Genomic DNA, 21,331 nt, shown 5'->3' with positions numbered 1-21,331 from the left:
GGAATTGCTCTGAGCTTTGCCAAGCCGTTCCTGTGACGTCAGATAATTCTGCTTCCTCAACCATTTTAGTGCCTTCGTGAGGTCTCTTATTTCTGATGAACTAGCACAATAATGGTCTCATTTCCAAGGCTGCAGTGGTTTTCAGAGCCTTTTGCCCCGAGTGTAAATGATGGTCTCAGCTGTAAATGATCTCCCAGCCTCCATCTCTTAGCATGTCCATCCCATCAACAGCTTTACCAGCCAGTCGTTAGGACTAATTTATCCTGGTGACTGAAGCCCTTTTCGACACCAATAAAGCACCTGTAACAAACATGTTCCACATCAGATCTGTGGTGTTTACTTCCACCCCAGCTCCTATAAAACTGTCAAACAAGATGCCTGTTCAAAGTCGCGTTGGCAGTAAACCAATGACTGACTTGGACCTTTCAAGGTCTCCCTCGTCTACCGCTTTCTTCTAGAACTTTTATTGCTTCTGAAGGACAAAAGTTAAAGGAGCGTCATCATGAAACTGTTGGATTTTGAAACGTAAACAAACAGAAAACCTCTTAAGGAGCCCCAGGAATCTGTTACATCAACAGGCTGTTTTCAGTGATAGTGTCATTGTCATGTGCATCTGGGCCCACTGATGAGGCTTTCCCTGTAGCCTCCCAGGAGCGCTCACCATGAGCGTGTCTCTCCTTTGGTCCTGCTTCTTTTCTGTCTGACAAAACCTAATGTGCGATACGGCCTCTACTTCCCTTCACCTGGGCTCCAACTTGGACCTCAGAACTGCCTTGGCAGAGAGAAGAGCCAAGAGTCTCAGATGTGCACGTCCAGGACTCCCTTCTGAACGAGTCTTGGCCTCTCTCATTAAATTTTTTGCCTGGGTTCTTCCTCCTACTTAATCTTTATAATTTGTTGGCTCCAGTGATTGCCTCAGTTTTACAGTGTGAAGCTCTGTGTTCAGCTGATCCCTCACTGCTCCCTTCAGGATTCCTACATTTGGAAGTTGTCCCCTTTGTGTCTTATGCAATTTGAAGGACTGTATGTGGACTGAAGAAACTCCTCTTCAGTGCCATAAGTGTCCATTAAACAATTACAAGATGTTGCGTTTTATAAGATATAAGGATTATAAAATCCTTACGAGTCTTTGATAGCTTGAGATCAGGTAGTTTCTACAAGGCCTTTAATCTCTTTTCATTACCCATCCTTAATTCGGCCGTTAACACTTAGTGTTGTAACCCATTTTGTGAGATGTTTTGCCAGTGTATTCAGTAACACTCTCTCTCTGGAACCAAGAGGGCAGACAGCATCAGGATGTCCCCATAGAGCCAAGAGACAGCTGAGATAATATGCCAAGGGCCCCCCAGGAAGCCAAAAACCTGTGACATCACTAGACCCCTAGATCCACAGGCAAATGGATGTCTTATCTCTTCAGCAGGCAATGAGCAAGTGTCTTCTTGGTGACCAAGTCAGGGGACCAGGAGGAGGTCCCCTGAGTTTATCTTGTGGACTTTTCTTTGCATTTTATACAGAATATATTAGTAGTGTGACATGTGCATTTGAAGTGTAAGGCATACCTCCTCAAATCTGTTAGACCAACCTGGTTCCCATTCCCTGGTCAGGTCATTACTGACAGACCCCTGGGTAGTCTGTAACCTTTGCTGTTCCTCTTCGGAAGAATATGCTTTGGAACTTCACAGTGAGAATTGGGACTTCAGCTGATTATCTTTTCATTAACCTTGTTTATGTCTTACGGAATACCTAGCACAGGTCAGTATGGCTCTTTGGCAGCACTATAACGAAATCATTTTTCCCCCTTTTCTAAAAAAAGAGTTATTTTTAAAAATAAAATAATAAGGGCGTCTTTAAGGCAGGTCTGAATGGAAATGAATTTTTGGCTCTGTGCTGCCTTGTGAGATGTGTCCCAGAAGCATGGAATTCTCTGCTAAGAGTGTGTGGACTGCTGAGCCGCCGAACGCTAACCGTATCTAATTTTTCTTTTGTATTTTCTTTGTTCTTTCTGCTTCCACAAAAGACGGGCCAATCAAGCTTTTCTGTAGGTTGCTCCTCCCTGAGTGTGTTGAGTGTCTGCCCTGTGTTCCTGTGGGTCACGCTGTGCCTTGACATCTCCACCCCATCTCCCATTGAGCCATTGCATCTGCTCTGTGTCTGCGGGGAGGTGTGGTGCTGGCTGGCTGCTGTGATTCCAGGGTTGCCCACATGTTTTAGTTGAACCTATAGAAGAGGTTATGGCCCTTTAAGCAGGCATCCTGGGTTTCAGGTGCCCTGTTCCTTTCTCCCTGGGGAAAGGAATGTTTTTTAGTTTAGTTTTAAAAGTTGGATCTAAGGCCTCAACGCTAGAAGGATTTTAGGGGTTTTTAAAATTTTATTTGTTTGTTTGTTTGGTTTTGGCCATGCGCCGTGGCATGTGGGATCTTAGTTCTCCAACCAGGAATCGAACCTGTGCCCCCTGTATTGGGAGCGCAGAGTCTTAACCACTGGACCACCGCCAGGGAAGTCCCTAGGATTTTAGATTTATCCTGAGGGAGAGAGGAAGGCTCCTCCCCAGAACAAGGGAAAGCTGCTGGGTGCTGCTTTCCTAGTCCCCTTCCTCTGGTGATCGGTTCTCTCCACAGAACACCCACCCACCCACGCAGAGCCACTTCCTGTAGCTTGAACACTGGGAACATGGTGCGTATCGTGGTCACCTATAGACCCCGCCTCTGCTAACCCAGCCCCCCAACTCCCCAGTCAGAGTCAGGGCAGCCTTTCAGAAGAGAACTTTTTGGCCTGTGCTCTGATCTCAGGCTTATACGTAATCTTGCTTAAAGAGTTAAAAGTAGGGTGGCTGCACAGGGAGTTGCTTGTAGGGAGTGTCCTGAGGCCTGCGTTGTCTGTGGAGGGATGATGGAACCAGATGGCGCTGACCTGTCACCCCCGCTCCCGTCCACCTCTTCTCCCTCAACTCTGCAGAAGTGCCAGACTAGAGGAAGGTCTGGTCCTTTGTCCCCTGGAGGACATGGGCTTTCCTGGGTAGCAAGGACAGAAATGGACACTATTGGGTAGTAGAGAGTGAAGTGTCACATTTGGTGGTGGAAAGCCTGTTTTGGCAAAAGCTGTGTTTCTGTGTTCCTGCATGCTTCTGTGTGGATTTGTCAGATGACATTCCCGCTGTTTACGTGGCCTTTGTAACTCTGGAGGAACGAGAGGCACTGTCTGTCTCCGCTTTTTCAGTAAGGCAGGCAGCCAGGTAAAAGCCCAGTTGTGTGTTCCATTTCTTTTGTTCTGCATTGAATACCTTCTCCCTCCCTTCCCAAATAGTGTGGTGGGCATCCCTGAGACAGACTTAAGACGGTGAATATTTATAGCGAATTGGTTTGGGAAGACTTCTTTATGGTGTGTAGTTAATTAATGGAATTTTTAGTGGATTGCCTTTTTTAGCTCATTTCCCCAAAGTAAGAGGAGGTGGCACTCCCCCCCACCCCCATCCCCTCAAAGGTGGGACCCTTCCTCTCTATTAAGAGGTTTTCAGTATTTTTAATGGGTGCATTCTTACCTTCTAGTTGCAGCAGTAGCTGATTCCTGGCGAGAGGTTGCACTTAAAAGAGAGGGGGAGGGGACTGTGGCCCTTCTCCAGAAAGCAATACAAACCCAGATTTCTAAGTACCCCTTTTGTCTTCTTAAACATTCTATTTTGGGCCATTTGTGGCCCTTAGTCTGTTTGGAATAACTCTCAACAGCCAATATCATCCCCATTATTGAAATCATCCACAGGAGTGTATTGCTCTGGCTGGAAGTCAGCCTTCTTGACATTTCATTCCTGGTGGTTTAAGCAGACACTGTCTGCAGTCTCTGATCATCTTTGAAGATTTGTTTTGGAAATGTGTGTTAGAGAGCCAGAAATTTAGGATGTAAGAATGCGACTTCACATTCACCAGTGTCAAACTAAGTGACACAGAGTATTTGCCCTCTCTGCTATCTAATAATATAAAGAATAATTTTTATTCCCCAACTCTTTATTTGTCCTAAGCATTGTCCTGACACTGTGACTGTATTTCAACCACCCAGTTGCCTGCATTAAAAAAATAAAATAAAAGCAAAACCCCAGCTCTTAGGCAACTGTAACACACTGTTGTATCAAATAATGACCTCAAGTTGCCCTGGCCACAGTGTTGCCTGATGTTTTCCATATTTTAAAACACCTGGCCACCTCTTGCTAGCCTTCTGCCAGTGTTAGAGTGTCATCTGCAAGGACTGTTGTCGGATTGTTCTCGAGGGTTTTGGTGGAATCTTAATTTCATTCTCTCTGACCTCTGTAGCTGTGAAAATTAAGAAGCCAATCAAGACGAAATTCAGAATGCCAGTTTTTAACTGGGTTGCCCTGAAGCCAAATCAGATCAATGGCACAGTCTTCAACGAAATTGATGATGAGCGAATTCTGGAGGTATCTTTCTCATGGGTTAGAAACAAGGGGCCCTCTCTGTGCAGCAAAGCCAGAATGGGTGCTGTGTTAACCTGAAAGTTTCTGCAATAAAAGCTAGTGTTTTAAGTGTCTTGATGTAAAGAAGAAAAGGAGAATAAAATTGGATGCTATTTTGTAAGGTGCTTCTAAAACTACGTTTAAAAACGTATTATACATTAAAATGGAATAGTTTTGAACATCTTTCACTGTATGTCACAAAATGTACATCTGACACAATCTCTGCCCTTAATTTATAAAGGGGCATAAAAACCCTTTATTGAACTATAAGTGAAAAAGGACTGAGTAATCACGCCTACTAGCTGGTTTGGTGGATAGTTTTAGTCTGTGCTGGCCATCCCTACAAGGCAGTAATTGAAAGGCAATTGAGTTAACTGGTTGGAAACAGTTGTCCACTTTAGACATTTTTGTCTGTATATGTGGCATAAGTCACAGAACACTAACACAAATAGAGAAATAGAGCAAGCCATGGCCCAAGACAAGTATCAGTACTTAGTAGAAAAAGTAACTTCTTTGATGCTTAAGAAACTGTCTAAATGGTGGCTTCCTGACTTCATTTTTAAGGATAATCTAATTTGCCTATTTCATTCCTCTCCAACCCAGGACTTAAATGTAGATGAATTTGAAGAAATATTTAAGACAAAAGCCCAAGGTCCTGCCATTGATCTTTCTTCAAGCAAACAGAAGATAACGCAGAAGGGGTCAAACAAAGTGACATTACTAGAAGCAAATAGGGCTAAAAATCTTGCCATAACTTTAAGGAAAGCTGGAAAGACCGCGGATGAAATATGTAAAGCTATTCATGTGTAAGTTCAGGGCATTCTGAAAGATTATATCCTAGTAAATTTAGAATGAAAATGGTAACGCTGAAGAGGTGGACCAGAAATGACCTTCGGGGGTGCTATATTAGAATGAGTAATTAATTGTTTTAGAAGAATAACAACTGGATCGTGACATCGTTTATTATCTTGGTCTGTTCTCTTACATATGCCTGCAGCAATGCTTACATAAAAGGAAAGTTGAGAGAAGTATTGCAGATGCTGAGAAAAGGGAGAAAATATCAGTTTTCTGTGGAGTATCTGAATTTTATCCAGATTCACTGAGTACAAATTTGATGGCATTTGTGGAATGATTCAACCCAATGCCAGATGCAAATAGGAGACAGAGGCTTGTCTTAACTCATAACAGGAATGTGATTCCTGTTGCTCCTTAGCCCTTTCAGGGCATCTTAAAGCAAGTTTAGTTCTTTTTTTAATCCTTGAACTGCAGAGAAGGCATTGATTTTATTTACTCTTCTATTAGAAGAATCTTTCTACTCTTTGAGTCATGGTGACTTTCATATATGATAAGGATGTTATTAGATGTTTTAGGAACTAATTCATCATTAATTGGTATTTCATAAATTTTGATCAGAGATTCTTAGGGGAGTAAAAGACACTGAGAAATCATTTGTTCCAGTTTCATGTCCTCAGCCGGGATCATAAGCTAGTAGTTTAGTGCACCCTATCATCTGTTCTGATTTCTAGTGTTGCAACCTGGTATGAATTCTGGTTTTTAATCTTCACATATCTTGTTTGTCATGATGATTAAGTGTAATTCTATTGCTGAACAAAGATTGCCCAGAGAATAGAATAGAGACTGTAGCAAATACTTCTTTAGTTCAGATGGAGTATAGGTCCACAAAGACCGAGGATTCCCTCAAGGGATGTATGCATTTAAGCCAAAACATCATATAGTACAGGCATTTGGATGCATTTTTTTCTAAAGGAGAAAAAATATCCCAGACTTACTGGTTTAATTGAAATCTTTTACAGAGTTCATCAGATATTCTGTAATTGTGTGTATAATATTACATCTCCTTAATTAGCAGTACTTCACAGGCCAAAAAAAACATGTCCTTGAACCACTTAACGACCAGATACTTCAGCTTTCCTTCTGCTTCTACCTGCTGTCATTTACTATTGATGTCTAGAGGCTTAGAGCTATACTAATAGCCTAAAAACTGAGCGTGGCAGTTGTGATAAGGTCCAGGTTTCCAGGAAGGACCAGTGAACGTGCTTGATGCACGGTCAGGAGCTAGCACCAAGGGGCATGTTCACATCTGTAGGCATCGTCCAGCCGTGGGCATCAACTCATCGACATGGTGGTTCATGATCTGGACCAGGTGGAGGTGTGGCTGAGAGGGGAGGAGGTTTTCTCTTTAATACTGACATGTCCACCTCTGTCTTCAGATTTGACTTGAAGACATTGCCTGTAGACTTTGTAGAGTGTTTGATGAGGTTCTTGCCAACTGAGAATGAGGTGAAAGTGCTGCGGCTCTATGAGCGGGAAAGGAAGCCCCTGGAAAACTTGTCAGATGAAGACCGGTTCATGATGCAGTTCAGTAAAATTGAGAGGCTCATGCAGAAGATGACCATCATGGCCTTCATTGGGAACTTTGCCGAAAGTATTCAGATGCTGACTCCTGTGAGTGGACCAACTCTGGCAAGGGAAGGGGTCCAAACAGATAGCATTTGTTTTGTTTTGTTTTCTTTTAACTTTCTCACAGAATTGCACTTAATGTCATGGGCTCTAAGACTTCTTTCCAGAACTTTCGACATGGCATTTTTATTTTTACCCTCTTTTTCTCATTGTGTATGCCAAGTAAAATTGAAAACGGTGAATTTCCCCATTCCATATTGCTCTTCTCCCTAGAGAATGGCATTTCCTGTGTCTACAGATATCCTTTGGATTTTAAAGGACACCTCAATACAGAGGACAAGGAGAACAATTTTCTCAAATTTGGTCCCCTCCTCAGGGTACCAGTCCTCTGGCTGGGTTACCAAGACTGAAAATTTAACTTCATTTCTACAAACCATCTCATATCTTTAGTGAACAGGCTTATTGACTTTCATTGGAAGCGTTAAATTTGCCAAGCGTTAAATCTTCTTCCTTGGAAGTTTGTTACAGTACACTGTGGTGACGTAGAAATAATAGCTAACCATCGCTTGTTCCTTTGTGTTAATCTGGTAGAGACTTATGAATATCATAAATAGTTCTTTCCCAGTTCTATTTCTAAATAAATGTTTGTTAATTACTGATTATAGTAGCATGTGTGTCCAAAATATGTTCTGAGAACTTCTGCACGGTGATTATATTTCTTTGCTGTTTTGTTTTGTTTTTGTTCTTGGCTAGCTCCATTGATTTAAAAATATGAATTGTATTACATGATTAGAGACGGTGGGCAGGCTATTGAGTTCTCCTGGAAGACGCTGTTGACTCCTAACTTAAGTCTCATTGCTTACAGATTTTATGATAAGCTAGTTCTGATAATACTTCCTATTTAGAGAAGAGCTTATACGTAATGCTCTAGTTACCTAAGACCTAGCAGGACAACTTAAAATTGTTATGTTTAGGAAAAAATAGAATCTCAGCATTAAGGCTTTAAGTTCTAAATGCAGGTCTGTTTTCTTCTGTATTAAAGTTTTAGTTTTCAATCGGAGTTTCCCATTTTTAACATGTCTTTTTTTTCCCCCCTCCTCTTTCCTTTGACTGGAATCTAGCAACTGCACTCAATTATAGCAGCATCTGTCTCTATAAAGTCGTCCCAAAAACTCAAGAAAATTCTGGAGGCAAGTGAAGTTTTCCTCTTATACGTGTATGGAAGAGCTGACTTGTCAGCTGCATTCCTCAGCCTGGGAATGCCTGGGATGCTGTACCAATGGACTTCTCTTTTCTCTCTTTCTTTGCAGATCATCTTGGCCCTTGGCAACTATATGAATAGCAGTAAACGAGGAGCAGTTTATGGATTTAAACTTCAGAGTTTAGATCTGGTGAGTTTTTAAACTTCAGAGTTTAAAAGAAGTACAAGAGCTATATGAGAGACAAAACAGCTGGCAAAGATTAAGCCCTGGAGCAGAGAGAGTCTGCTCTTGGAAGTGGGGTGGGATGTTTTGATGAAGATTCTCTGCTAGTGGGCGGAGCAGTGGGTACAAATTTTCTGGAACGCCATATGGCAGCAAGCACTTCGAACCTTAAAAATACTCATACCTTTTGACCCAATATTTCCATTTCTAGGAATCTTTCCTCAGGAGTCTGAATTATGGGTGCTATATTTTATTTATAATTGCAAATAATTAGCAACAGTGTAAAGATTCAACATTTGGGGAAATGATTACATATACTGTAATGATAGTTAATACAGTGAACTGTTCTTCAACTGTTAGAATATTTGTGAAGAGTTTTCAAAGGAATAGGTAATTTTGTGTTTAGGAAAGAAAGCAGGGTATAAATTGTCTGTACAGTTTGATTTTTAACTAGGTAAAATATGGAGGAAAAAACCCCGAATGGAAGTAGATTAAGATATTAACAGAGAGGTTGAATGGAATTAGGAAGGTTTCTTGAGCTGCTTCTTTATACTTTTCTGTGTTTTCTAAAAAAAATTTTTTTTTTTTTTCCTGGATGAAGAAGGGTGCTCTGCTTTTCAGAGTCACCTGACTTAGGAACAGGACTAGAGAGAATGCTCTATGGAGCCCTGTCCCCCGGGCTGCACTGGCAGACGTGGCTTCCACGGGAGCAGGTTGGGCAGTGGTTGGAGTCCCCAGCCCCCGGTGTGGGGGTACCTGGTTATTTGATAGGGACTGTCTAGTTAGTCACAGTTCTGGGCCCCAGAAGGCCATGGTACGTACGTTACGCACATCTGCTTTGAGTTGGGGAGTAAGTGGGGCTGAGCAGATGTGAGGACTATGGCATAGGTGTACCTGTGCACACCTATGCACACTCCCGGCTCCAGCCTCACTTCCTACTCTGGCCTTCACTTGGGAGAGCACTGAAACTGGAGTCTTCCTGCTTGTAAGTCAGGGAGGTGGTGGAGCAGGTGGGGGCGGGGAGTTCACGTGAGGAGAGACGCGTGAACAGCTCTCATGCTTAGAGTCGTCCCTAAAGTTGAGCGTGTCCCCTGGTCAGGAAGTCCTCTTGTCACTTAATAATCCATGGGCTGGTTCACCCGAGAACAGAGCTGACTCTCCTGTGGGAATGTTTTCTCTCCGCTCTGGGGCACCTGTGCTCAGGTATTTATCCTGAGCGGGGGAGCATCATCTGGCAGGTAACTCTCCCATCATCTGTTACTCTAACCCTCATCCCCTTTGGTTTTCAGCTCTTAGATACAAAGTCAACGGACCGAAAGCAAACACTGTTGCACTATATATCCAATGTCGTGAAAGAAAAATATCACCAAGTGTCCCTATTTTATAATGAGCTTCATTACGTGGAGAAAGCTGCCTCAGGTACTTGATTTCAGCTCTTAATGTTACTCTTGGGTATGAATGCCTTGAATCATGGGGGAACCCTTCCCTGCTTAAACAACACTCTTCAGAACCCCTCTACAAAGGGGAGGCTAAAACGTCAGAGGCTCTGAGCTGAAACACATCGCCTCTGGTGTTGCCCGCACCTGGGAGCAATAACAAACATGGACGTGAAGAGGACAGTGTTCTCTTTATAAAGATCCAGGTCTTTGGGCTTCATGTGCCTTCCCTCTTCCATCTGTTGCCCTTTTTATTCTGTTGCTGTCATTTGAAAGGAGAGACTCTGAGACTCACCCCCCTCAACAAACACTTGAATTAGATTTTGTGCTGTCCCATTTGCTCAGGTGTGGCCGTTCTAAATATTTTGTGTTTAGCCTGAGCACAAGTTAAATTATCAGTACTTCTTGGTTGTTACTTTGCTATGACAGTCATGCATTTTCTCATTTAAATCATCGGCTGCTCTGAGATAGTTGGGCTGTACTGTTACAGATGAAAAAAACTGACATTTTTATAGATTAAATGCCTTGCCCAAGGTCACATGGGTAGAAAACGATAGAAACAGAACTTGAACTCAGATAGTCTTCTCATATGGTATGTTGTCCAGTGTACCACATCCTCTCAAAAGAACATTAGCCTAGAAAAAGGAACAAGATGCAGATTGACCTCGGAGTTGGATACAAGCTGTGATTCTCAAATGATGATCTTAAGCAGCCAGTGTTTATTGTAAATTTGTATTCCTGAGACCTACCCCAGACTTAGCGAATTGAATCTCTGAGGGCAAGACTTTCTCTGCCTTCCTCAGAGTAAATGGCTGCTGCTTCTGTGTTCTTACTCAAGAGCATTCCATACAAGCCTCTCATACAAGATATAATAAATTTTATCACAACATTTTGCATGTCCACTGCAACCTGTTCATGTATGGGTATAATCATTTTATTTATCTTTATAATTTCCTTAGCTCCTGGCAAATTGATGGTTGGGAACAAATGAATGAGTGAATTAATGAATGAGATGGTGCCCTGTTACTGGGATAGATGCTGCTGAAGCCCTAGAGGAGGCTGAGAGGCAGGAGGAAATGATATTTTGACTACAGAGGACTGTGCAGCGCAGGCCGTGCCAGACCTACTGAGGGCTTGGGGCTTACTTAGGCAGTTACCAGGATTTCTCTTCTGGTAGAGTGGTTTTCCTCCTTTCAAGTTTCCCTTTGTCTAAATGAGGGGTTCTTTAGCATCACCATTCTAATTAAGAAAAAAAGTTAAAAAAAATTTTCCTATAGCACATTTTGTTTGGCCCGAATGAGATTCCCCTAAAGTGTCATTTCAGAAAAGTCAGTGGAGGAAAATGGGGAGATTGAGGTGCTCTCTGGCTGACTTGTTTTCTGTATTCTCACTCTGGGGCCCAGGTGTGCTGACATGGATTCCATATCCCTTCACTCATTTATTTACTCAATCCTTCCTTTATCCAGTGAACCTTTCTGAGTTTCTGCTTTGTACTTGGCACAGGCCTAAGCACTGAGGAGTCAAAGATGAATAACAGTGTGGGTCTAGTGAGGGAAAAGCATGCTACGTTGTTCCGTAATCCATCCATGTGCAGAGCTGCGTCAGGCAGTGGGGAGCCAGAGGTGGCGCCCAGACCTCCTGCAGGAGGCTGCAGGAGTGAATCCACTCTGGGTGGGTGGCCACACTGCAGATGGAAAGGTTTGTGCTAATAACCCCTTCTGACGCACGGAAGGGTTGTTTAGCAAAAAGAAGCTGGTCAGAGTTGCTTTGGGTCCCTGTGGACAGTACAGCTAAAAATTCAATAGGTAAAATGCTACCCCCTGCTGGAGAGCCACAGAAATGCAGAGGAGTTCAAAGAGTCAGGTAGAGGATAAGCTCTTGGGCCTGTCAGTTAAGGAACCTCTAACCCTACAGGCCAACCAATAGGTTATCATCTCCAGTAAGAGAAATGGAATAGTTGGGAACAAGCACAGGATTTGGGATCCGTGCTGGTTATCCAAACTCCATCTCTGCCACTTCCTAGCTGTGTCACCTAGGGCAGCCCACATAACCTCTTTGTGTTGCTTTTCCTCGTTGGCAACATGGGCTAGTGGTGCAACTGAATTAGTGCAGGTAAAGGATTTAATGCAGTGCTTGATGGTGAGCACTTAGTAAATTATTCCTATTAAAGGATGTCTGCACTGAAGGCCGGAGACTAGAGCTAAGGGCCTTGTGTAACCCTAGAAACCCACTGAGAACTTGGCTCATCAGCCAGACTCACTGTGGCTTTGACTTTCCCGGCTGAAGTCACGGGGACATTGCTTTCTCTACTTCAGTCTCCCTTGAGAATGTTTTACTGGACGTCAAGGAGCTGCAGAGGGGCATGGACTTGACCAAGAGGGAGTACACCATGCATGACCACAACACACTGCTGAAGGAGTTCATCCTCAACAATGAGGGAAAGCTGAAGAAGCTGCAGGATGATGCCAAGATTGCACAGGTGAGTGTCTGTGCCCCCAACACCCATGAAGAAGAAGGGATTGGATCCGTTAAAGCCACCTGGGGTGCTGGCCCAGGCTCTGGGGGCGGAGGGGGAATTGTCCTCTGTCTGCTGAGGGTAGATTTCTTTGTTTTTTTTTTTAAATTTTTTTTGCGGTACACAGGCTTCTCACTGTTGTGGCCTCTCCCGTTGCGGAGCACAGGCTCCGGACGCGCAGGCTCAGCGGCCATGGCTCACGGGCCCAGCCGTGCCACGTCATGTGGGATCTTCCCGGACCGGGGCACGAACCCATGTCCCCTGCATCGGCAGGTGGACTCTCAACCACTGCGCCATCAGGGAAGCCCCATAGGGTAGATTTCTTATGTAGCTGTTATTAAGGGGGATGGGGATCTTTCTGCATTTTGTACCTGGAGATGCCCCTGTGCTCTCATTGTCTCTTCTAATTTGAGGTCTTCACCGTTTTCTCTAGAGGCCCTCCCCGCCCCCTCCCCTTCCACTCCTAGGCTCCCTTTATTGTGGGTCCTGTGTTCACTTCAACCAACGTGTGGTAGGCCTGTGCTCAGCACAGCAGTGTTCCCCAGTATGTTGGGTTCCAGGAGGCCTTGACCTTGAAATCTTATACCACACTGGGGGTCAAGTTTACACACCTGAGAAGCAGCCAGAATGGACTGTACACCAGAAGGGAAGGCAGAGCGTTGTGGAAACTCAGGAAGCAGACGTGGTGGGATGGTTCCCTTGTGAGGCTGGCTTCCTTGTGTCCCGGGAAGGTTCAAGCAGAGACTTGAGTGAGTGAGTGGCTACGGTAAGGAGCATTGAAGCAGTGAGCTGGGATCTAGAGTCTGAGCAAACTTCTAAGGTCCCTTCTAACCTGGTTGGCTTTAAGGAGTCTTCCCATGGCTTTAGGACGCTTTTGAAAGGAGTAGTTCCCCATTCGTGTGTGTGTGTGTGTGTGTGTGTGTGTGTGTGTGTGTGTGTGTGTGTGTGTGTGTGTGTGTGTGTGTGTGTGTGTGTGTGTGTGTGTGTGTGTGTGTGTGTGTGTGTGTGTAGAAGTGGCAGGAGGTCCCAGTGTAGCAGTGTTGCATTCTTCTGGTTGCCTTTGGGTGTTGGGAGGAAACACAGGCTGTAGAGAATTGTGGGAGGTGAGGGAGGCTGGAGGCCAGAGACCTGTGGGAGATGCTGCAGCTCTTCTCCCAGAGTGCCGAGTTCAAATGCTGGAAAAATGACATTCAAGAGAAATTCGCTTCTTCACAGGATGCCTTCGATGATGTGGTGAAGTATTTTGGAGAAAACCCCAAGACGACACCACCCTCTGTCTTCTTTCCCGTCTTTGTCCGGTTTGTGAAAGCCTATAAGGTAAGCAGGAGCCTGGTTTCTGTCAAGCCTTCCTTGGCATTACTTCTCGAGTGGGTGCCCTCCTCGAGCTGTGTCTGGGTCTCGGTGGCTCCGCAGAGACCTCCCCTGTGCCTTCGGGCAGCAGATATGGGTGGTGAGGACGAGACAGCGGTCTCTGGCCCTGCTCCTGAGGCCCTCAGCCCGTCATGCTCCCTGTCTCTACCCGGCCAGCTGGGGGCTCAGCCCCCAAACAAAAGCTCTTGGCTGCCTGTGGGAAAGTGAGATCCAGGACCACTGCTGCCCCGTTGACTGTTGACCCTCGCAGGCAGGTTGAAGGACTGAGAAACCCAGGCCTCCCGTGGAGTTGTTGAGTGGGTAAAGGGTAGGAGGAGTGAGCCCTGGCCTATGGCAGCGGCACTGTCGCTGAGGTCAGGGAGAGCCTGCTTGTGTCGTAGCTCTGCCCAGGCCCGTGGGCCTCTGGACCAACATTTCTCCAGTGTGGACCAAAAGATGGCTCTAGGAAGGACAGTTGATCCCTGTTTCTTTATCTGGACCCATAACGGCCCTTCCTTTAAATGGGAGGCCTTCTATGACATAATCCGGGACCGTGGTCTTGAAAAAGCGTGTGACCCAGAAAGATCTGTGTCAGAAGAATTTGTCCCTTGAGAAAGGAGGACAAGGAGGGCAGGGCATGAGGGGACTTCAGTGCTCTTAGGAGACATTGCGATCTGTGTTCTCCAGGCTTGTCTATGTATAAGCTGGGTAATGTTGGTCTAGGAAGGAGGAGTGTGATTGTGGAACGGGGAGGGATGCGGCAGGGCTGTGGACATCTTTGAGAAACATGTGATTAGAAACAGTGGGTCACTTCACCATCATCTGATGGCATTGGAGAACCATCCTTGGGCCTTTTACTTGAAACTCACAAGGTTACGATATTTAGCCATCTTCTCTCAGCATGGCTTAGTGTAGCAGTGATATCACAAGCAAAAAGAAAGTGTCCCTGGCAGCGAGGATGAACACAAATACAGCACCAAGCCCATGTGCGAGAGGCTGGGGGCCATGAGCAATAAGAAGCACTGGTCACCAGGGCTGCTGGCTGTGGTGCTCTGGGGTCCCCTGATGTGCTACCGAGATGACTCAAGGTAGCTCTTGGTATGAGCTGGGACCATGCTTCTTCACTAAAAAAAATTGTAAGTCTAGGGCTTCCCTGGTGGCGCAGTGGTTGAGAGTCTGCCTGCCGTCGCAGGGGACACGGGTTCGTGCCCTGGTCTGGGAAGATCCCACATGCCGCAGAGCGGCTGGGCCCGTGAGCCATGGCCACTGAGCCTGCGCGTCCAGAGCCTGTGCTCCGCAACGGGAGAGGCCACAACAGTGAGAGGCCCACGTACCGCAAAAAATAAATAAATAAATAAATTGTAAGTCTAAGGTCTCAAAAGAAAATATATGCTGTTTTTAAATTGTATAATACAAGCTGGGAAGTGCCCCTGTTTGGTCTCCAAGTCTGGCCCTTCAGCGGGGTCGTGCATAGAGCAGAGGAAAAAGAGAAGCTGGTCTGTGGGGTGTGACAGGTCAGAGCCCATCAGGTGCTCCTTCTACGTTATCATTTCTCCCCGGGGTCCTGTTCGCTGGCTGTGTGAGGCGCTTATCAGGCAGGGACGTGGCAGGATGTTCTGTTTGCCCTAACATATTACCTAGTGAATAACTGCCCAGCCTGTCACTGACCCAGGGACTTGATGGGCAGATGTTAGGGTTTTAGGATGTCATCTGTCATTTCCCTTCCTAAGTTTGAACCAAAATGAAACGAGACAAAAGCAACAGAGATGAAAATGTAAACTTTATTACTGACAAAAGTTGGATTGGAGGACAGGGTGTGTCTCTGTGAGCTTACCCTTCGGCCCTGAATTAGATGACTTACCAGTGCACAGCTAGACTATTGGAAGTTGCTTTAAGGAGGCTGGCTTCAAAAGAGGGGATGCCCCGCGGGACTGAGCTGAGGTCGGCCTGTTGGATTCCTTGTCCCTAATTCATCACACTTGTCACTGCCTCCCTTGGAAATGAGTGAGCTGTGGGAAGAAAGCCCAGGAGTGTCAACTTGGTGAGGCTCCTGAGGAAACAAGAGGCAAGGGAATGGAGGTTTTCCCCTAACAATGGGCAAAAGGAGAGGAATCTGAGACCCTCCTTTCAGAGAAGCTGTAGGGAGGGGAAAGATTCTGTAAGAAAAACAATCTCACATGAAAATCACTGAGCAGAGCTGCCAAAAGGGGAGTTACCCCGATATATATGGTATGGAGGCTGAGAAGCAGCCTGAGTGGGGAGAGAACCATCAGGAAAGGAATTCTCTGGAAGGGGGTGAATCTCAACTACTAGGTTATGACGAGGTGTGATACAGACCGACAGCAAAACCTAGAATCAGGCACATAGTGTAGATCTTCCAAACCTTCCCTTAACTCTAATTCCTGGCTAACCAAGGACTCTCTAAGAATGGCTTCTAAAAATCTTGACTGCTGGCATTTCCAGTGACATAATCTTCTGCCACTTTTGATTTTACCCAGCAAGCAGAAGAGGAAAACGAGCTGAGGAAAAAGCAGGAACAAGCGCTGATGGAGAAACTCCTGGAGCAGGAAGCTCTGCTCGAGCAGCAGGACCCAAAGGTGAGGTGTGCCAGGCTCCTGAGATGGAGCCGTCAAGAGGCCAGAAAGCCAGATTTGCACAGGATGCCTTCCGCTTCCTTCTAGGCCTTGGAAACTTGGCAGATGGACACTTGTTCGTTCGTTATTTTGTTCAGCAGTCACTGGAATGGGGCCGAGAGCATATTTGTGTGGCATTTCCAAGTTTATAGAGATCGGGAACTTAAATCTCAGTTGGATACACAGAGAGGCCGTCCCGGGTAACCTGATGATTGGACGGCTCAGTGTCCCGGGACAGGAAGGCTTCACGGGGTCGCCATTGATGCTGGCCTTGATAGTGGGAGGGCTTCTCTGGGAACGGGAGGGAGCATTCTATGGAGGGAAACAACATAGGTGAAGACCACGAAGGCTGGCAGGTCGAAGAATTCTTCCTCAGGATCCTCTGGACCAAAGGTTAACAAGTCACTGGTTATTACCAGCTGCCTCTTGTTGCCATGGTGTCCAGCCTTCCCATTGCTGCCAGTTTTGTGCGTCCTTTAGTGCAAAAGCTTTTCTTCCTAGAAGCTTTCTGAGTTTTCCTCTGCTGAGCAGAATGTTTGGGATGGTGCTGTTTGTGTTTCGGACGGAGGCTGCTTGTTAGTAACAAAATGCTCAGACACATTTTGGATTTTCTCAAACCTCCAGTGGGTGCTGATCCCACTAATCTCTGCCATTCTTCTTTCTTCTCAGTCTCCTTCCCACAAATCAAAGAGGCAGCAGCAAGAATTAATTGCGGAATTAAGAAGGCGACAAGTTAAAGATAATAGACACGTATACGAAGGAAAAGACGGTGCCATTGAAGATATTATCACAGGTAAAGGCTATTTTCTCATTGTGGCCCATGGAGATCCCACTGGCCTCACCGTTGCTAGGCCATTTACAGATTATGCTACCGATTTTGTCCAGGGTTTACAAGTTCTTCAGTTGACTTTATTCAGATCCAGAACTACAGAGAAACTCCATGCTAGTATTTCAAGTATATTTATAGTAGCCTGTATACTGCCTGTCAAAGAACCCCAACACTCTCTCTGAAAAAAATCTCTGTTCTCAATATCATTGGAACCCTGTAGATTTCACCAGGGCTCCTTTTCCTAATGATGTTCCGTTGTCTTCGATTTGTCACCATGCTCCATTTTCTCCCTCATGACCACTCCTACCCACCTGCCTGATTAATAACTACTATGGACAGGACCCATACTGTACTAAGCACAGTCAACACATGCTTTTCCAACATGCTCTTTAAAAGCCTTTTTACGCACTCAAAGTAAGTGAAGATATTAGGAAATCAGGAGCTGGTGCTTTCATGCAGATAGACCAACAGGCCAGAAGCCCAGGGTTGGGGGATGGTCATTCTCTCAGCTAGGAATGGTGCCTAACCCAGATTGGTTCTTGTCTGATTAAGTTGTAGCCTAATGCCTGCTGCTCGAACCAGTTCTTCTGAGTTTCTGCATTCCCTCTTAAGGATCAGGGCAATAATTTGGGGCAGTGGCTACAAGTGACTTGCCTTTCACATTTGTTGCATAGGAATACTGTTTATCAGCTTCCAAGGTACTTAAAACTTCTCTTGTAGGAAATGTTACGCAAAAGTATAGAGATTAGTATGATGAATTCCCACGTACCCTTCACCCATGAATAGTTTTCAACTCATGGCCAATCTTGTTATACGTCTGCTTCTACCTACTCCCCACCCCCTAACCTCTGGAATTATTTTGAAGCAAATCCAAGACATACAATTTCATCTGGAAATATTTCCACATATATCTTCAAAAGATAAGGACTCTTTAATAAAGCAAACAAGCATACCTACAAGACCATTATCGCACACCTCCAAAACTAAGAGTTCCTTAATATCAAATAGCTAGTCATTATTCACATTTCTTCAATTGTCCTAATTTTTAAAAAAATATAACTCTTAGCCTTTTGACTTCTCATTTCTTGTGAATAGCTTAGTCAGCATTGGAAATAGGGATCCCCAACTGCCCAAATCAGATTTCTTTCATCAGCTCAGACCCAAGGAAATAAAATACGTGAATAAATCACTAAAACGGAAGTCAATAAAGAGTTCCTTGCCCAGAGTAATAAACCAGTGTAAGCAGTGGGATGGGTCTCTACATAGGGTGCACACGTGTTCGTACATTTGTGCCCGCCCGTGTCTGTGTTCACCCTGCAGTGTCTTGCAGATGGCTCCCAGATAAAGCTTCCTTGTTTAGCCTCTCTCCTTGCCTCTCCCACATTGAGGGAGCAGCTCTGCTATGAGCGGGAGCAGGAACAGATCTCCTTGGGTGGCACCGCTTAGCCTCAGGGCCACAGTAAGATTGACTTGTAGGTAGAGAAGCATCCAGCCGTGGCACATGAAGAACTTAGAGTGCCATTTTCATCAGTCTGTTCTCCAGCTTAGCGACACCTGGCTTGTGAAATGTACAGTTTCTGTTTGTCTGACCTGATACGCCACAGGAGGTAAATGAATATCTGTCTATAGAGCAGATTTTTTTTTCTCCTTGGACTATTTTCCATGTTCTACCCCAGACTGAGTAAAGACTGAGTAGCTCTTCTAGGCTTTATTAGCTCACTTGGGTATATATTGCCTTACACCCTTCCTGCTCACCTCTGCCACCCTTACCCCAGGTATGATTAACAAAGCACTAACCGTGTACTAATGCAGTAGACCTTGGCTTCTTACTCTCTTCTGTTTGTCTTGTTTGGCTGTCATTTTCGATGCAGTGCTGAAGACTGTGCCCTTTACTGCTCGCACCGCCAAGCGTGGCTCTCGATTTTTCTGCGAACCTGTTCTCACTGAGGAATACCATTACTAAACTATTACTCTTTCTCACCTGATGCTCTTAAAAGGTTGCTACAGATTTTTTGACCCCTAATGACCCTCTGTTTGTGTGTCAGGGCCACCCAACATCCTAGCATGGAATTGCCATCTCCGTCATGTTGTATTTTATGTTGTCTTCACACTGCATGGTTTTGCATTTCAGTCATAACTGCTTACTCACTAGCACTTTCAATACATCTATGAATCCACATGGCTGTGATGGTGTGTGCGAGTTGAATTAATACAATTACTTATAGAAATTTTCAGAAAACGATGAATAGAACACTTCTTTGAGAGTCAGGATTGGGACCAACTAGGTTGCTTTTAAGAATTGGGGGCTAATATCTTTGAACACAAAATGACAGTCATTAATAACAGTAATTACTGTACCTAACATTTATGGAGCACTTAGTGTGTTTGAATAGATTTACAGATATTAAACCAGCCTTTTTGTACTTAGCATGGTTTGATAGTAAAATGAGCTGCTATACAAACTCTCAGGAATACAAGGTGCTCTAAAGTTGCAAAATGATTTGCAGAAGGAGCTGTGAACTACACACAGCTTTAAATTGGGTCTCTCTTAACTGTCTTATATAGTCTGTAGCCATCATCCACAGTGTGGTGGAGCTCATGGTACAAGCTAAACTCAGGGAGCTCTTTTGACCTAGAAAGCCTGTATAAGCTGATATAGGCAATCTATAGCTTTATACTCACCTCTTTTCCGAGTGTCATGCCCAAATTTCAGCTATCAGCAATTCCATGTTGGAGCAAGGCTGCAAAGCAAGAAATGAGAACAAAGGCTTAGGAGCTCCCACTGTCTTATCTCATTCATGCTTCTTCACTGGTGGCTCTGTTCCATGTCAAACCCCAAGCATTTCTTCTGTGATGAGATCATATCTGGATCTGCTCCTTTGGTCAAGATGGGGGCACCAGAAATAATAACTTTCCCAAGAAGTAACTGCCTGGGCTTAGTTCTTGATGGTTAAATAAGGAACAAACTTCTCTGTAGTGCCCAGTTGATTAGAATAACAACAAGGGAAGCACACACTCCAACTGGAGTATGTGAAACAGCCATTGTTTGACTCCCATGCTGAGATTGACATGGAACTGGTTACATGTTTATTTTGTGGCGTTAACTCTTCTATGAATTGCACTTGTTATGTATGTTCCTCTTTCTCTGAAGATATCAAAGGATGTGGTGTGTTGTTGCCTGTTCTATAGTGTACTTATCCCACCAGTACTTACTAACAAGGCTAGAAGCTGTCATCTACTTGGCTACTGTTTATTGTCAGTTTTGCTGCTGAACTATTGTTCTGGAGCCAAACTTCAAAGCAGCTTGGATCTGGGTGGTCAGAGAGCTGGGTGGGAAGACATGCTCACCCGTCCCTTGTGTTCTCTAACACCTCTTGTAGTACGACCTCCTGTTTTCTTCTTCTGTTGGCTAACATGCCCGGGAATGTTATTCACTAAGTTGAATTGCTTTCCATTTTCATCCCATTTTTACTTAACCATCATTTTGTGTTTTTGTTTTTTTCTGTTTAGCTTTAAAGAAGAATAATATCACTAAATTTCCAAATGTTCACTCGAGGGTAAGGATTTCTTCTAGCACACCGGTGGTGGAGGATACACAGAGCTGGCAAGCATCACTTTTTACTTAGCTTCCTCCTCTCTCTGTATGCAGATTAATGATTTCAATCTATGGCTGAGGGTAATACTGGTGAGAGTCTGACCAGGGAGAAGTCTTTGTACCTCACATTCCAATGATGTGAGGCTGAGCCTCTCTCTCGGACTTTTTGGTCTGCTTCCATGTTCTCAAGTGTGATGGCTTGGGCACGGGTATTTGCTGATGATTATACTTGCTTTGGGTGCTAGGCTGTCCTTCCCTTTACCCCTTCTTGGCCTTCAAGTTATTCAGTTAACCCCATTTTGATCTGAAGAAATTGAGAGTAAGTCCTGGCCAGGGAACATGATCTGTAGTCTTTGAAGAAGGATTAGGGTTCTTAGAACTAATTGCTCAGAGGACTCAGGAACCACAAAACTGCAGGTCCCTGCATATCCCTAGCCAAGAATGGAATTCTGACCTCCATTTACCACTCTGGGCAAGGAAGCAAAGGCTCGAGAGGATTAGGGCATGCAAAACTATTCCTGGCTTGAATTTAGGAGTAGGGCAGAGTCACAGATTCCAATGAGTCAGGAGCTGGTGGGGACTGTGCCTAACTGAGCAGTCACTCAGTTTTTGCCATGTTAGAATTTGGGCCCAGTACTGCAAGATCCTCCAGTTGTCCAAGAGAAG

General features: G+C 44.8%; 1 protein-coding gene across 5 annotated transcripts in view; it reads left to right on the top strand.

Moving 5' to 3' along the window:
• The window catches only part of FMNL2 (formin like 2), a 303,560-nt gene that overhangs the window by 278,966 nt on the left and 3,263 nt on the right, over window positions 1-21,331 (top strand). Inside the window, exons 16-27 of one of the 5 annotated variants that reach the window (XR_011246546.1) lie at window positions 4,302-4,426; window positions 5,066-5,268; window positions 6,694-6,928; window positions 8,005-8,073; window positions 8,194-8,274; window positions 9,597-9,726; window positions 12,059-12,222; window positions 13,474-13,575; window positions 16,107-16,205; window positions 16,911-17,034; window positions 18,942-19,067; window positions 20,581-20,674. Coding sequence is in view for 4 of the 5 variants with exons in the window: in XM_060016799.1 (XP_059872782.1) it covers window positions 4,302-4,426; window positions 5,066-5,268; window positions 6,694-6,928; window positions 8,005-8,073; window positions 8,194-8,274; window positions 9,597-9,726; window positions 12,059-12,222; window positions 13,474-13,575; window positions 16,107-16,205; window positions 16,911-17,034; window positions 20,581-20,674 (1,426 nt within the window). In the remaining variant the exon portion in view is untranslated. The remainder of the gene's footprint in view (window positions 1-4,301; window positions 4,427-5,065; window positions 5,269-6,693; window positions 6,929-8,004; window positions 8,074-8,193; window positions 8,275-9,596; window positions 9,727-12,058; window positions 12,223-13,473; window positions 13,576-16,106; window positions 16,206-16,910; window positions 17,035-18,941; window positions 19,068-20,580; window positions 20,675-21,331) is intronic. The other 4 variants (XM_060016802.1, XM_060016800.2, XM_060016799.1 and 1 more) reach the window with 4 other exon arrangements.

This window comes from Delphinus delphis, chromosome 7, assembly GCF_949987515.2.
Source record: "Delphinus delphis chromosome 7, mDelDel1.2, whole genome shotgun sequence".
Lineage (NCBI taxonomy): Eukaryota > Metazoa > Chordata > Mammalia > Artiodactyla > Delphinidae > Delphinus > Delphinus delphis.
The sequence above is the reverse complement of the archived record's forward strand: the minus strand, read 5'-3'. Positions and strand labels throughout refer to the sequence as shown.